Source organism: Stigmatopora nigra, chromosome 2 (genome assembly GCF_051989575.1).
Source record: "Stigmatopora nigra isolate UIUO_SnigA chromosome 2, RoL_Snig_1.1, whole genome shotgun sequence".
Lineage (NCBI taxonomy): Eukaryota > Metazoa > Chordata > Actinopteri > Syngnathiformes > Syngnathidae > Stigmatopora > Stigmatopora nigra.
The window spans coordinates 11,455,143-11,469,041 of NC_135509.1; the positions used below are offsets into that span (position 1 = coordinate 11,455,143).

General features: G+C 37.4%; 1 protein-coding gene across 1 annotated transcript in view; it reads right to left on the minus strand.

Moving 5' to 3' along the window:
• Positions 1-13,899, minus strand: part of cdh13 (cadherin 13, H-cadherin (heart)) — a 137,231-nt gene that overhangs the window by 77,100 nt on the left and 46,232 nt on the right. Inside the window, exon 3 of the mRNA XM_077710933.1 lies at positions 2,372-2,583. Within this exon, the coding sequence (XP_077567059.1) occupies positions 2,372-2,583 (212 nt within the window). The remainder of the gene's footprint in view (positions 1-2,371; positions 2,584-13,899) is intronic.

Sequence of the window (13,899 nt, forward strand, 5' to 3'; positions counted from 1 at the left end):
AGAGTGGTAGCAAAGTCATGTCCTTGTCTGTTCTGCGGTTTTTACTTTCAATGGTATATTGAGAAGTGTCATCACTCATTTCTGACAATGTGCCGGAGTCCTGCTGAGAAATGGATAACATCAAGGCCAACCCCAGCCACTGACAAGGTTGTGCAGTTAATAATTGTGGAGAACATATTGGACCTTCCACCAAGTAAAAGTAAAACTGTCTTACTGAAACATTTCATTTGCTGAGTACTAAGTCAAAGTGTTGGCCTGCAACCAACGAAGGGTCTCCCCTCCCTGACCATTGTCCATTGTTGTAAAGAAAAGTGTAACCGGAAATAAATGAGTGGATAAAGTCCATGTGACTTTTTTTCCAGGGATTACACGGAATAAAACATGAACTGAAAATAATGATTCTAATATCAGTTCACTGTAAACTACGATAATCTTAAATTATTACTAATGTGGTCTAATGTGTATTCAAATTGAAAAGAACATCTGATCTTTAACATAGTCTATATGACAATGCAGTTTTTATATTGCATTGAATTAGTTGCTGGACAAGGCCAACTGATGGTGTAGTGCTTGACTTTTCAAAATTAAATTTGGTCTTGGGTTTCATTTGCTACTGACTTTTAGAATTCGGGTTTCGACGCTGGCAATGAATCCAACACTATAATGTTCAAAAGCCTGTAAAATGCCAAGCCTTCCAACCAAATGTTGTGAATAAGTAAGAATTAATCTCAAAATAAAGACAGACAATGGGATAATATGTAAATAGAATTACTGAGTGAAATGGTGACCAAAAAAAGATTATAATGTGTGCCGTTGTGCGGCATGTGAAAGATGCATTTCTGTCATACCCAGACGGTCTCAGTCAACATTCAAAGCTGGGTAAGAGAGAAATCTATTTGCCACTGCAGTATGGAGGTTTAAATTCCTTGCATTAGCAAAATAAAAGAAGGAGACATAGGAAAAGATGAATAAATATGTTTATGGATTTAGATTATTTCACCTCTTACCAGTTCTTAAATTTGAATGATTCTTGCCTTATTCTCACAGGGGGGAAACAATGCACTCAGTCCATTTTGGGATTGTGCTTTTGTCAAATTGAAATGGATTTATCCCCAATTTGATAAATCATCTCTTTATTTCAGACTTGAATATATAGGGGACAATCTTTTTACAGCCTCCCTTTCGCCTGTGGGTATGTCTGAAAACAAGCTAATACCTCATTAAAAAAATTCTCCTCCGATCCTCAGTAAAATTGTTTCTTGTGTTAGAAATATTGCCATAGGATATTTCTATTTGGCTATTAGAAAGCAAAAAAGAAATCCAAAGATAATAATTTTTTTTAGGCCATTGATAACATTTCTGACTCTCTCCAATTGATTCAACTGACAAAGACTGAAAAATGACCTCGATTTTGACAACCTCTCAACTACGCGTTCACAGTGGAGCCATTCCAGAGGTGTGGCAAACCACAAAAATGTCCGTCGACCCAGCAAACTATGTCATCTGTAAGTTATCAAGGTTCAAAAAGAACACTTGTTAAAGGGTCCAGTTGAGACATTGTAGAGGCGTTTGCTGGGGTGGGGATTGGAAACAGAAAATGGTAATATGAGACCCAAAGCGAATAGAGTTTGAGCACATTAACTTATGGGGGAAATAATGTAAACCTCAGGAGAGCAGTTTTACTCCATAGGACAGATTATTGGATACTGACTGTATGTTAACAATTGTGTTCATTTCTCTCCTTACTCTGCCTGATTCACATTGGACTTTATTTTTTTGGCGTGTCAGCCAAACACTAATCAAACAGATAAATTAGAAAGACAAAAGATATGAATCCATGTAGATGGATTACAATACCTAAACTATAAAATGACAACTGCAATTAGCGCTTGCACACAAAGGATCCAAAATACATTAAAAACATTGTTGCATAGAAACACCGGCAGCGATGTCTCCTTTCAAGCTTTAACATTTACAGACTTCTGGGGATACTTTCTACACTACTTAATAGCTCGTATATCATGTTTAGGTGACAACGTGTTAAAAGGTTACAATTACAACACATTTCACCTTCATCAAAGGTCAAGCTGTCATATTTCAAATAAATTGGCCTTTGAGACTGGCACATTGTCTACTATTAAAGTCAAATTTGATTGTTACATTCAAGGATGTAACTGCTAAAAATATTATCCCCTTTGGTTCAGGTTTTCTCTGCTTACATATGGTGACTTCTACATTCTAATAATTTGCTTTACAAGTTACATTAAAGCATTACATTCTCTTTATATGAAAATCTGAGTCCCTATTACATGAGGGATGGACATTTACATTTACTATCCCAAAGAAATGGTTGCATCTTGTTTGGTCTTACCTTGAGAGCATGTGTCGACTCAAGCGGCAGTCCAGTCATGTCTACTTGTGCCATGTCATCTGCGTGAGCGCTGAGGCCATGAATGAACAAGCTTGGCTCGCTGAATGTCACATCTTTCATGGGTACTAAATTAAGGTTTTCATCAACATGGAAGCTGCTAACAGACACCTCGAAGGCCACGTCTTCATTTCCGGCACAGTCATCGAATTCAACTGTATAAAGAAAAATACAAGAGGAGATAGTTAGATGATGAGTTAGAAATGTAAATGCTCTTTCTGACTTAAAGAGAAAAAAAAGATGATTTCAAGCTGATAAAAAAAGAGGGTTTGCCAAATGATTCACAGATATTGAACTTAAAAAAAAAGATTCCCTGAAGCTGACTATACAAAGAAAAGATTGACTGGAATAAAAGTGTGAAATGATTTCAAATACACTTCATTTGTCCATCTACCGTGCCGCTTATGCAGACCAGGGTTGTGGGGTGCTGGAACCTATCCCAGCCACAAATGGGCAGCAGGTTAGGGACACCTCAAATTGGTTACTGGCAAGTGTTTTTTATTTGTTTTGTTTTTCCCAACTTTCAGCCACAAGCTTTTAGGTTGGGTTTGGCCTAATTGCAAATTCTAAAATGTTAACACAAAAATGATACTATCCCTTCACATAGAGACATAATCGTTACTCTAAGTTTCAATGCACATAGACTTAAGGGGGAGACAATAGCTTTGGGAGAGAGGGTGAGATAAGAATCATAGAGAGAAAGCGAGAACTGCATCTCTTTGCAGGAGGGCTTCATGGGATATACGATTTTTTGGTGATGGAACACTTTTTTCTTTTCTTTGCAACAGCAACAAGTTAGTAGCACCCAATCACAAAATAGGAGATTATTTTTTAAATAAAATAGTCCGGACTGGTTTTATTTTCACTGTCAAGAGGACGCATTTGTTATTCATCCAATTGCTGTTTTGTAAGAACGGTGACTTAGAACACCTCGATCAATTCATATGCTGCCCTTATTACAGTAGCACCAAGTGCACTGTGCAGTTATGGTTAATGCTAATGGACCTTAAAATTAATAGTCTGAACTGTATCAGAGCACTCATTTAGTACACTTAACCTTTGTGACTGTTTTGTCGGCTGTCTTTTATCTCTCTGGCTGCAGACAATTTAAAGTCATCCCTCCGGACTGATTCCATTTTTGCTTGATTTATTTTTTACCCAGACACACCATATAAGAGAATATCGAGCGATAATGAAACACAAGTGAGCAGAAAGAAATTGAAGGAATAAGTACATACAAGACATTAAGCAATTCAAACTCCAATCATACTCTTGTAGCTAAGGCTTAGTCTCAATATTCAACTGTTACTTCTGACTCAACATTAGAGAGAGATTAATTCCCATCCGCTTTCCAAGCCTGAGATTTATTTCAATAACACACTCTATAGAGTCGACAAATTGCAGTGCCAAACAGTGTTAGTGCCATTTCAAAGGAAGCCAAAGAATGTTTGACGGTATTCTAATGCTGTCAGGTTTGGAAGAAGGGGGTACTGGGGTATGGTTTCCAAAGGGGAGCATGGTGAGCTGGCAGCTTTGAAGTCAGACAACAATGACAGAACACAACTTAGCCCACTTACCACCAACACGTTGGCTTTCTTTTCATAGTGCTTGCCCACGCAACCGAGCAAAACATGGATTAGGGTCACTGAAATCCCACATTAAAGGCAACTACAGAATATAGTGTGCAAGTATTTGAAAGTTGAGGATTAAAGTTCACTTTGGGTCGAAACCTCCAATGAAGACTGAGCATTATAGACTTAAACAATGGGGGATGTTTTTTTGCTGGGGATGTTTCGGTTTAGTTCTATCAAAATGACTAGCTCCAAGTAAAATATCATTATGATATACCAGTATTTGTCTTCTTTTGTGTTGTATCAAAAGTATATAAAATTGATTTTATCAATGACGACCTAGGCACAGGAGGAACTTCCCATCCATTTAGTTTTCATAAGACACAACGTCTGTCTGTTCCCAAGAAATAAAGCATTTTCATAAAATGTACTGTGAGAGGCCTGGTGAGTTTATTAGACTATACCCATCTTAAGGATGCTTCTATTACTTGCACATCTCTTGATCTTTGTTTGATGAATGTTGCTGCCCAGCATGCTACCTCCAATTAAAGCATGGCTCCTGTTTGAGGCAGTCTGCTGCTCTTTTGTGGCCCTTTAAAGGTTGGCAGAATACCAAGTTCCTACTGGTGTGCTCTAAACAGTTCTAAAGCATTTAGTATTACCCAAAACATATATATTTTTTCATATTAAATACATTTACTACAATCAAAAATACAACAGAAAATCACTTTTCATGGTCTTGAAGGCTTATGAAGATTGACAAATTTCAAAGATTACAATTACGTTATGTATATATGCTGCTTTCTAGAAATTTTGTGTTCTCGTCCTCTTCCCCATAAATCCTGTAACATTCCCATACTCTGACAACATTCCATCTTATGATGCAGACACATACTGTTATCGTTTCTCCAGCAGCCATCTAAGATGACAGAGTTGTTTTATGTATTTATCTTTTTTAAGTTCAAATCATCACAAGTAATACTGTAAAGTATTGACTATTACAGTGTTTATTTGATGTTCAGAGATCATGTGTTAAATCAACAGCTCAAAAATATGGTGAAGCTGATTATGATAAACTGCCATTTACCAAGTAGATTAGTCATCAAAAGTGGATGATGACTAACTCCACAAACAGTGCAAAGTCAACACAAATTAGACAGTCAAATGGCTAATTCTAACCATGTATTGCTATCTATAAACATGTACAAAATTACGCTTTGTTTGCCTTCCTAAATACACTCTGATCAGTGAGCCTCAAAATTCAGGGAACCCTCTTATCGACTGACTTCCTTGTGGCATATTTTAAAACTAATTAGAATAAGAAAAGAAGCAACAAAGGGATAAGAGCAAGATGACAATTAGTGAAGCATACTTTTCAACAATTATATTTGCCAACATCCATACCGACAACAACACTTATAGAAACTATTAGTTTCAATAAGAAAAATAAACCCTGCTCACAACATACCAAGTGGCAATTTAGAGTGTTCAACTAGCCTACCATGCATGTTTTTGTGATGCGGGAGAAAACCTGAGTAGCTGGAGAGAATCCACGCAAGCCCGGGGAGAACATGCCAACTCCCTAAAGGAAGGTCCAGAGCCGAGATCAACCTCTAGATCTCGGAACTATGGGGCCAACATCCTAACCACACGTCCACCGGGCCACCCTGTCTTCAAATTGTTGTTAGAGTTATTCTAATTTTAATATAACTTTGAGATTGTATATATTTCTCTTTTGTTTCTTAACATTATATGGGCAAGTACAGTAAACCAACTTTATTCCTTAAGTAAATGGGCGTGAAGTCATGTGCGAGTTGCACACTACGAGAAGTCTAAAGTGTGAAAGCCATGACTGGGGAGAATAAATTACCCGGTAATGATCCATTATACTATATTTGAAGGTAATCGTAGCCTGTAATAGTTAATAAGTCGGTTAATCGTACGGTAAATAAACAATGTCAGTAATTTCACCTGTATGTGAGTGCACATTGTTTCAACACATTATATTTACTCAAGGAAAATTACAGTTACAGTGCCTCATAATAAGTTTTAATGGAAATGTGGTTTGGAATATATAGCAAGCCAGATATTTTTTTAAGGTTGAGAAAAAGTTTGAAAACTGCAGTCCGCGAACAAAAAAACATTGAAAGAATCTTAATCTTATGTTTGCACAGTCAGAATATGGCCAACGTACTCAAACGGTCTGAAATAACACAATGGACAGTAAAATCCAGTTTATGTAGAAGAAAAAAAACATAATAGCTGAACTCCTTCTTGACCATTGTGTTTTGCAGCATGATTTAATGAATGTGCAGCACTTCTAGATTCAGAGCTGCATGACAAGCCTGGGACGGCAGATATCAGCAACTCCAGATGCTGTGGCCACATTGCTGGAGCGCAGCCAAGCTAAATTGCTATGACTAATTTCCAAACAGTTTACACTTGCAATCATGTATAAGTTCGCTGTGTTTAATTCAATTAGTGCAATGTCCATCTCTCTGAACTAAGAATTAGACTCATCTATGTCCTGTTTTTTTTATTTTTGAACACTGCTCCGTAACACGAGGTGATAACAAAGGACAACCTCTCAGATTCAACGTATTTTTATACAATTTAGCTCCGTGTGCATTTTCATGCCATGCTGAACCTTTGTTTAATTTCACTCGTGTTTACCAGGATGCAAAACAGACACCTTTTCTCTCGCCTGTCCATTAAGCGTTTCAAACGGTAACAAAAAGAGGTGACATCGTGAATAAAACCTTCATTATCATAGTCGGTGCTTTGTCTTGCAATAGAGATTGCCCTTTTGCTGTTCTGATTGGTAATGCATGTATTCATCTCATGCATATAGAGTTGGCTGAAAGAATTCAGAAAAAATGAATATTTATTAGACCTTATAAAAGCCAACCTTAAAAAAATACATAGGAAAACTATGTAGGAAACCCTTCCCTGTTAATCTTTCCAATTATCACATATGAACAATTGAACACCCAATGGTAGTTTGAAATCTGTCTTAACAAGTTTAACACATTTAATGATCAGAACTTGTCAATACAACACTATTTCAAGTTTCATTTATTGTTCATCATCTCTATGCATTGAAGTGTATGTAATTATGTATTATTAAGGGTGTGCTGAAAAGGAGTGCTTTTGAATATATAGTTTTTATCATAAATTTACATTTTTTTGAAACGTTGCAGGCAATCCAGTGGAAAAGAATTACTAGTTACTAGCAAAAGGCCCAGTGGTCGAGTAGTCAGCAAGTCTGGTTGACAGTTCACAGGGTCGAGGATTCGATCCCAGGTTGTTCCTTACTATGGGAAGTTAGCATTTTCTTCCCAAGCTTGTATGGCTTTTCTCCAGGTACTCTGTTTCATCCCACATACACAAGCATGGTAGGCTGATTGAACATTTTAAATTCCCCTTAGGTATGAGTGTGAGCATGAATGGTTGCTTGTCTCCTTGAGCCCTGCGATTGGCTTGGCCACCAATTCAGGGTGTCCCCCACCTTTGGCCCAAAGTCAGCCGGGATAGGCTGCAGCACCCCTAAAGTCTAGTGAGGATAAAGCCGTTCAGAAAACGAACGGAAAATGAACACATATAACACATCCATTCTTAAGTCAATGGATTTTTGTCTCGTTGTGCCCCTTCGATTGGGTGGCCATCGATCTCGGGTGTTCCCCGCCTGGTGCCAATGGTTTCCAGGGAAAATTGCTTGCCACTGACTGTGACATAAGCCCAATCAATTTTAACAGAGGACAGCTGGCAGCGAATTCAAATGAATTGAATGACGATTTGCCTTCAATGACAGTATTACATTATCAGTCACTTCCAACCTTCCTCAGCTTACAAAATGTGCCTCACAATAGTTTGATGTTTGCTGTGTTGTGCTTTAATGAGAAAAACCACGGGCAATTTAGTGTACAAGCAAAAATAAGCACATTTTGGGCACAAAACACTGGGGAAACTGCTTTACTGAGAACATACTCTATTCAGATGAAGAAAATGTATTCGGTGACAGTGTTGATGACATGATACCAAAGAATAACATCTGTCATCTTTATTAAATGACTCCCTAGTGGGATTCTTCTTCATTTTTTCTTGAACTTGTACCACTATCTAAATGCTTCCACCATAACTTATGTGCTAATGTGTGTTCTGGTTCCTCCTCAAGTTGTCTTTTGCTTTATTTGGGCAGTACGGGGAGTGGGCAAAAAGATAGTATTAAAAGAAATAATTAAGCAAAACTGGATTTCCATGTTCTAAAATGCACAGTCGCATGTGTTCAGAAAATGAACTGTGAAGGTGACTCAAATCATGAACAGTTTATTGGAAACCTAAATACAGTTTGATTCTGACTGCCATTGACATCAGGCATTTGCCTTGGCTTTCCTAAAAGAAATAAAATGGGAGACTCGCGTTCAAGTAGAAAGTGCATACATATTATCTCTTAAAAGAGCCTCCACATTCTTACTCCACTCCCCATCTTCTTCCCTTTATTTATTTTTTTTAAATTTACCCTCTTTCTCGACTAATGTGGACCATGGAAAGGCTTTCTTTTTCAAATAAGTAATTACACTTGGTTGGCGCTTTTATATAGTGTCCCAGTGGAACACTAAATGAGTGCTCAATTTGATGTCAAGAGCATAAAATATGCCTGTGACCCAGTCTCACTTCCAGAAAGCCCAAAAGTCCACAAGGACTCAGCTCTGTCATGCTGTGAAGTGCTGGCACGCTTCGATGGGGAACTTCGGAGTCGTTTATGCATTCCTCGTTTACTCTCGAATGCTGCAGTGCAGCTCCCGCTTGAGGGAATTATCACTTATGTGTATTCTGACATAACCGACATCATGGCAAACAGCACTAACCCAATAAATATGACATGCCTAGTCCATGTGGAGATTAATAAAATATGTCAGACTCTATGTGTCAACAGTGAACATTAACCACACGGTAAAAAAACAGATATCAATTATGCGCATCAGATTATAGTCGACAATGTCCACAGTTGGTTGAGGTATTGGAATTTTGAATTATAATCTACTTTTTTAGGTGTGTTTTAAAAGCCTAAGTATGAAAATTGATGGCATAGTTTTAGAGAGGCTCTCAGGTGATGAGGTAAATGAGACAAGCATCACTCCTTCAGTTACTCAATGCTGTAAATGCAATACAAACACTGTTTTCATCTGTTGGCTGACAGGAAAGGAAATTTACATAAAACACAGGGATTCATTCTAGTAGATTTTGTCATATTCACACATCTGCTATCTGTATCAGTTTGTAAAAGCTGCACTTACAGTGACAAGAGTCACTGAAGATGAGAGCGCAAAGATGAAAAAACAAATTGGAATTGCTCATTTCTAGGACAGCATACTTAAGAGTAAAAAGCAGGTGTGAGTATAGTTATGATATCTCACAATACTGAGCTGATATAAGAAAACAACATTGACAACATGGTTTTAAAATTGATTTCTTATTTTGCAAATATCTCCTCTAATGGGATAAAGATAAAACAAGATAAGATTTTTGCATATGCCACTTACAGTAGCCTTTAAAGGTCATTTTGTGTATTTTTTTGTTTTATATCTGCCGTTATTGACCTATACCCTTCATATTATAAAATTCTACTCATTGCAAAGGACTAGCAATGTACAACTAGAAATAAATTCAACTCATCTGACTCGAGAGAGATGTACGCACAGATGTGAAAAAAATGGGCAAAGCCAGACACACATTATTGCAAAAAGAGCTAATTATACTGTAATTGTTAACATACTAAAACATCTAAGAGTCCATTTTCAACAGGTGGCTTGCTAGATTTTTAGTAATTGTGATTTTAGAAGGAACAGGCATCCAGAAATAGAAAAAGAAAAACAACTCATGCTCATGAACACACTAAGACTTTTCATGCTGGATGGGACTACAATAGAGCAGAAAAATGAGGGTGGGATACAAAAGAATGAGGTGCGTGCAGATGACAATTGTGTGGATTGTTTATTATACAGCCTCAGCAGCTGCATATTCAATGAAGTGCGGTAAAATAAAATTAAAAAAGGTATTTAAACAAATTTCCGATTGGTATTTTCATACTTGTTCTGCTCCAATTGAAGATAATCTAACAAATGGAAAAAAATACAAAGGCTAGCAATCCAAAGTAATGGAGTACAAATATGCACAATGCACATTTACCTAAAAGCGCAATTTTTAATATAGTGATTATTAATTTAAAAATGACCCACAACAACTCAAAACAAGGGTTTTCTAAAACTCCCTAAGCGTCATTTGCGCGTCTGAATTAGGCCCAGATTGGTAATAATTCAACAATATTTGAATATCATAGGTTAACACTAATTTTGTGAATTATGGAAATAAATATAAACGTGACTTTCCATTAAATAGTTTTTAAGTCCGAAAAGCTTTTTCAAGGTCACGCCAGAGCATTTTTCAAAAGCAATTTAGAAATTGAGATCTTAGTGTGTTTTGAAATTTTCTACTTTAGACGTCAAGTGCACTTCAGTGTGACCTTATTAAATCATGTCCATCACTTCTCCTTCTAAATTACCTGGTGAAAGGTGGATTTTTTTTCATTTCTTTTGTTTGCTGGTAAACAATTCATGTTGTCAACCACCTATTGCCCACAGTTAGCTGGGATAGGCTCCAGCAGCCCCGCAACCCTTAAGTGGTACAGCATTAAAGAAGCAATGGAATGCTGCTGTGCATCCCTGCCGGATTCTTTTGTGAAGTCCTGAGTAACTTTTGTAGCTGACAGGTTCCCACTGTGCATTACATGTTCTCTGCATTTGTTAATAAGGTTGCCAAATGCCTATGGAGTCTTATATCTTTAAACATGTTATTGTTCACACAAAAATTATGACTCATTCTTTTTTTCCAGTTCATTCCTTTGTTCATTTTCTGAAACACATCCTCACAAGGGAGGGGGACACCTTGAATCAGTGGCCAGCCAATTGCAGGGCACATGAAGACAGTTCATGCTCACATTCATACCGAATGGCAATTTAGCATGTTCAATCGCCCTACCCTGCATTGTTGTTGGAATGTGGGTGGAAACCAGAGTACCTAGAAAAAAGCCACGCAAGCCTACGAGAGTATGTCAACTCCATACAGTGACGACCGACCTGGGATCGAACCCGCAATCCCAGAATTGTAAGGCCGATCTCTACATGGCTGCCTTTTCCCAGTTGTTGTTGTGGATTCCATTACAGACTCAATATGGCTTTAGTTAATCAGGTAATCCTTGAATATCTGTAAAAAAGAACTCAAGTACATATTTTTATTGATTGAAAAACTTTTAAATAGGGCCATGTTTCTATTGTTCTAAAAAAATATATATTTAAACAAAATTTGTCTTATTCTGTTTAAATATCTACATTATTTGGTGGTCTGAGACATTCATAAATAAAAACTGCGAACAAATAGCACTTTGTTTTAACGAACCGGCATTCATTTTTAGGGGAACTTTTTTTGTTGTTGTTTTATATTGTCTGGTCATATTAAATCCAACCTAATCTGCCCTAAATTCCAGATCACCACCATCTGGTAGAAAGAAATAATCTAGTATTAATTTTGACATTTCATTTCTGCTTGGCAAAATGCGATTGCTAAATTCTTTTAAAGCTGCAATTAAAATGTCTGTGTTACTAATTGATGAATTGCCTCTGAGAGAACAGCCTGTGTTGAATTAAACATGGAGGGTTTATTCCAGAAGTGCTGTTTGTTGGAGCTACTGGATGTACTGCAATTTGCATCAGCAATGTAATTTTGCTTTTCCTGCGCTATGCTGCTTATCCACAAAGTCTTGTCCTCATTCCAGGAAGGAAGAGGATGTTAACGTGTTTAGGAAGTAGACAGAAGACAGTTATGTAGATAACGAGCTTGTAATCATCTCAATTGTGCTCTGATTGCAGATGGCGCTTTGCACTCCTTTTGGCAGACTTGTACATCAGTTGGACACCGTACGCCAGGTGGGCCGACGGGCTAGTGAGCTATCGGAATGTCCAATCAAATTATAAACAGTTACCATGACCATGCATGAACAAATAATATGACAATGTCTTTTTTCTCCGGCTAAATGGGCGAGACAGATTAAGCGGGAAGAAACAGTTTGATTCATTTGCTGTAAGATTAAAAAAAAATATGGATCTGTCATCCACCAATCACAGACCATTTCGGTTAACCATAAATCAATTTTTAACCTGAGTGAAAGCCTACTGAAAATACTTCTATATTCATCTTTTAATTGTACATTGTATAAATCCTATTGACTACCTGCGGTTTATTGGTGTCCAAATTGCGATTTTCATTTCTGTTGGTTCAACTTGTTTGCAATTAAGGAAAGTTACACGGTGGCCTTTTATACCTTCTGAATATTAAAGATCATTTGGATTTGCAAACCGTAGTCCATTATTGCGAAATGATATTATGTAAAATCTTCTGCCCCCTCATATACATCACACAGTTGCATACTCAAAGAAGGTAATGTTTTTTCTTGCGATTGCAGTAATTTGTCAAAGGCATACCTTGATTTATTGTCAAATTAAAAATACAGCAGAAAGGAGGCTGCACGTCCCTGTAACTGAAGTGACAGAATGTGATTAATGCTTCAGTATTATGGGCCTCAGTGTGGCATGATCTGGATATGCACCTCCATTGTCACATAGGGGTGAGATGAAACATCAACCACTCTTTGGATGATGGAATAGGCGTGAGCTTGGGTGCAACTCAGAGCCTTAGAGGAGTGGTTATGGAATTACTAAATTTAGTAAGTGGAGCAAGATTGTTATTCAGAAAGGCTTTATCTTTCCTTACAATTGAGAAGGGGTGACAATCAAGTTTAAATGTTAGACTGTGAGAGTCAAGTTTAAATGTTAGACTGTGAGAGTCAAGTTTAAATGTTAGACCGTGAGAGTCAAATAGCCACACCACGCTGTGACCTGTCAAACTAGACAGACACACACACACACACTAAAGTGCATGATTAAAACCCTATCATTCAACATAACACACATTATTTACTTTTAATGGGCCGTAATAAGTGTTTATGAGAGAATGAAATAAAAGAAACATGAAGAAAAAGCAAAGAGACAGTATATACAAAATATGATAGCAAAGAGCTGGATTCATTATGGCAAGGAGCCACATTTGGCTCGAGAGCCATGAGTTTGCCACTCCTGCAAAGAATGTAACAGTGTAACTATAAAAGAGTAACTGTAAGTCAATAATGACAGGCAGGTGAAAGCTTTGATCCAAAACTAAAAAAGAAGTCACCAAAACAGACTTTTCTATGTAACATTATAGGTAAATGAAACAGATAAGAGCTGTCAAAGTGTGTGCTCCATCCCAGTCTGGAGACACGGAAACATATAAATCATCTCAATCTCAAAGCAAATACGCCTGAAGAGCCCGGGAAATAAAACAGCCGCGGGAGATGTCTCACCAATTTATCAATAACCAAAAGACTATTTCTGACTTCTAGTACATTTGAATTTCCAGGATGATAAAATATGAATGTCAGCATGAGTTTAGGAGGCAAAGGTGGTCAGAGTGAACCGTTGGTCCTCACTTCAGATGGTCTTGGCCTCATGCCAAACAGGGGAGCTCTGTGTCCTGCTGCCGAGCATCGAATAGCACATTTGCCTCCTAATTCCAAGCCCAAAGAGATTCTCATTTTTATTGTCTGATTTAGTCCGAGTCCAGGAATTTATATTAAAGGGTATTTAATTTTAATGGGCAAAAAAATGTTGGACTGCAGAAACTGCTGCGATTATGGTCCTGCTCGACGAAAGAGTCAGTTCGTCATGCCATTTAGTATTGCTACAATGTATTTTATAACAATAAAAACATTCGCTCATCTATCATTATTCTCACTAGGGTCGCAGGGGT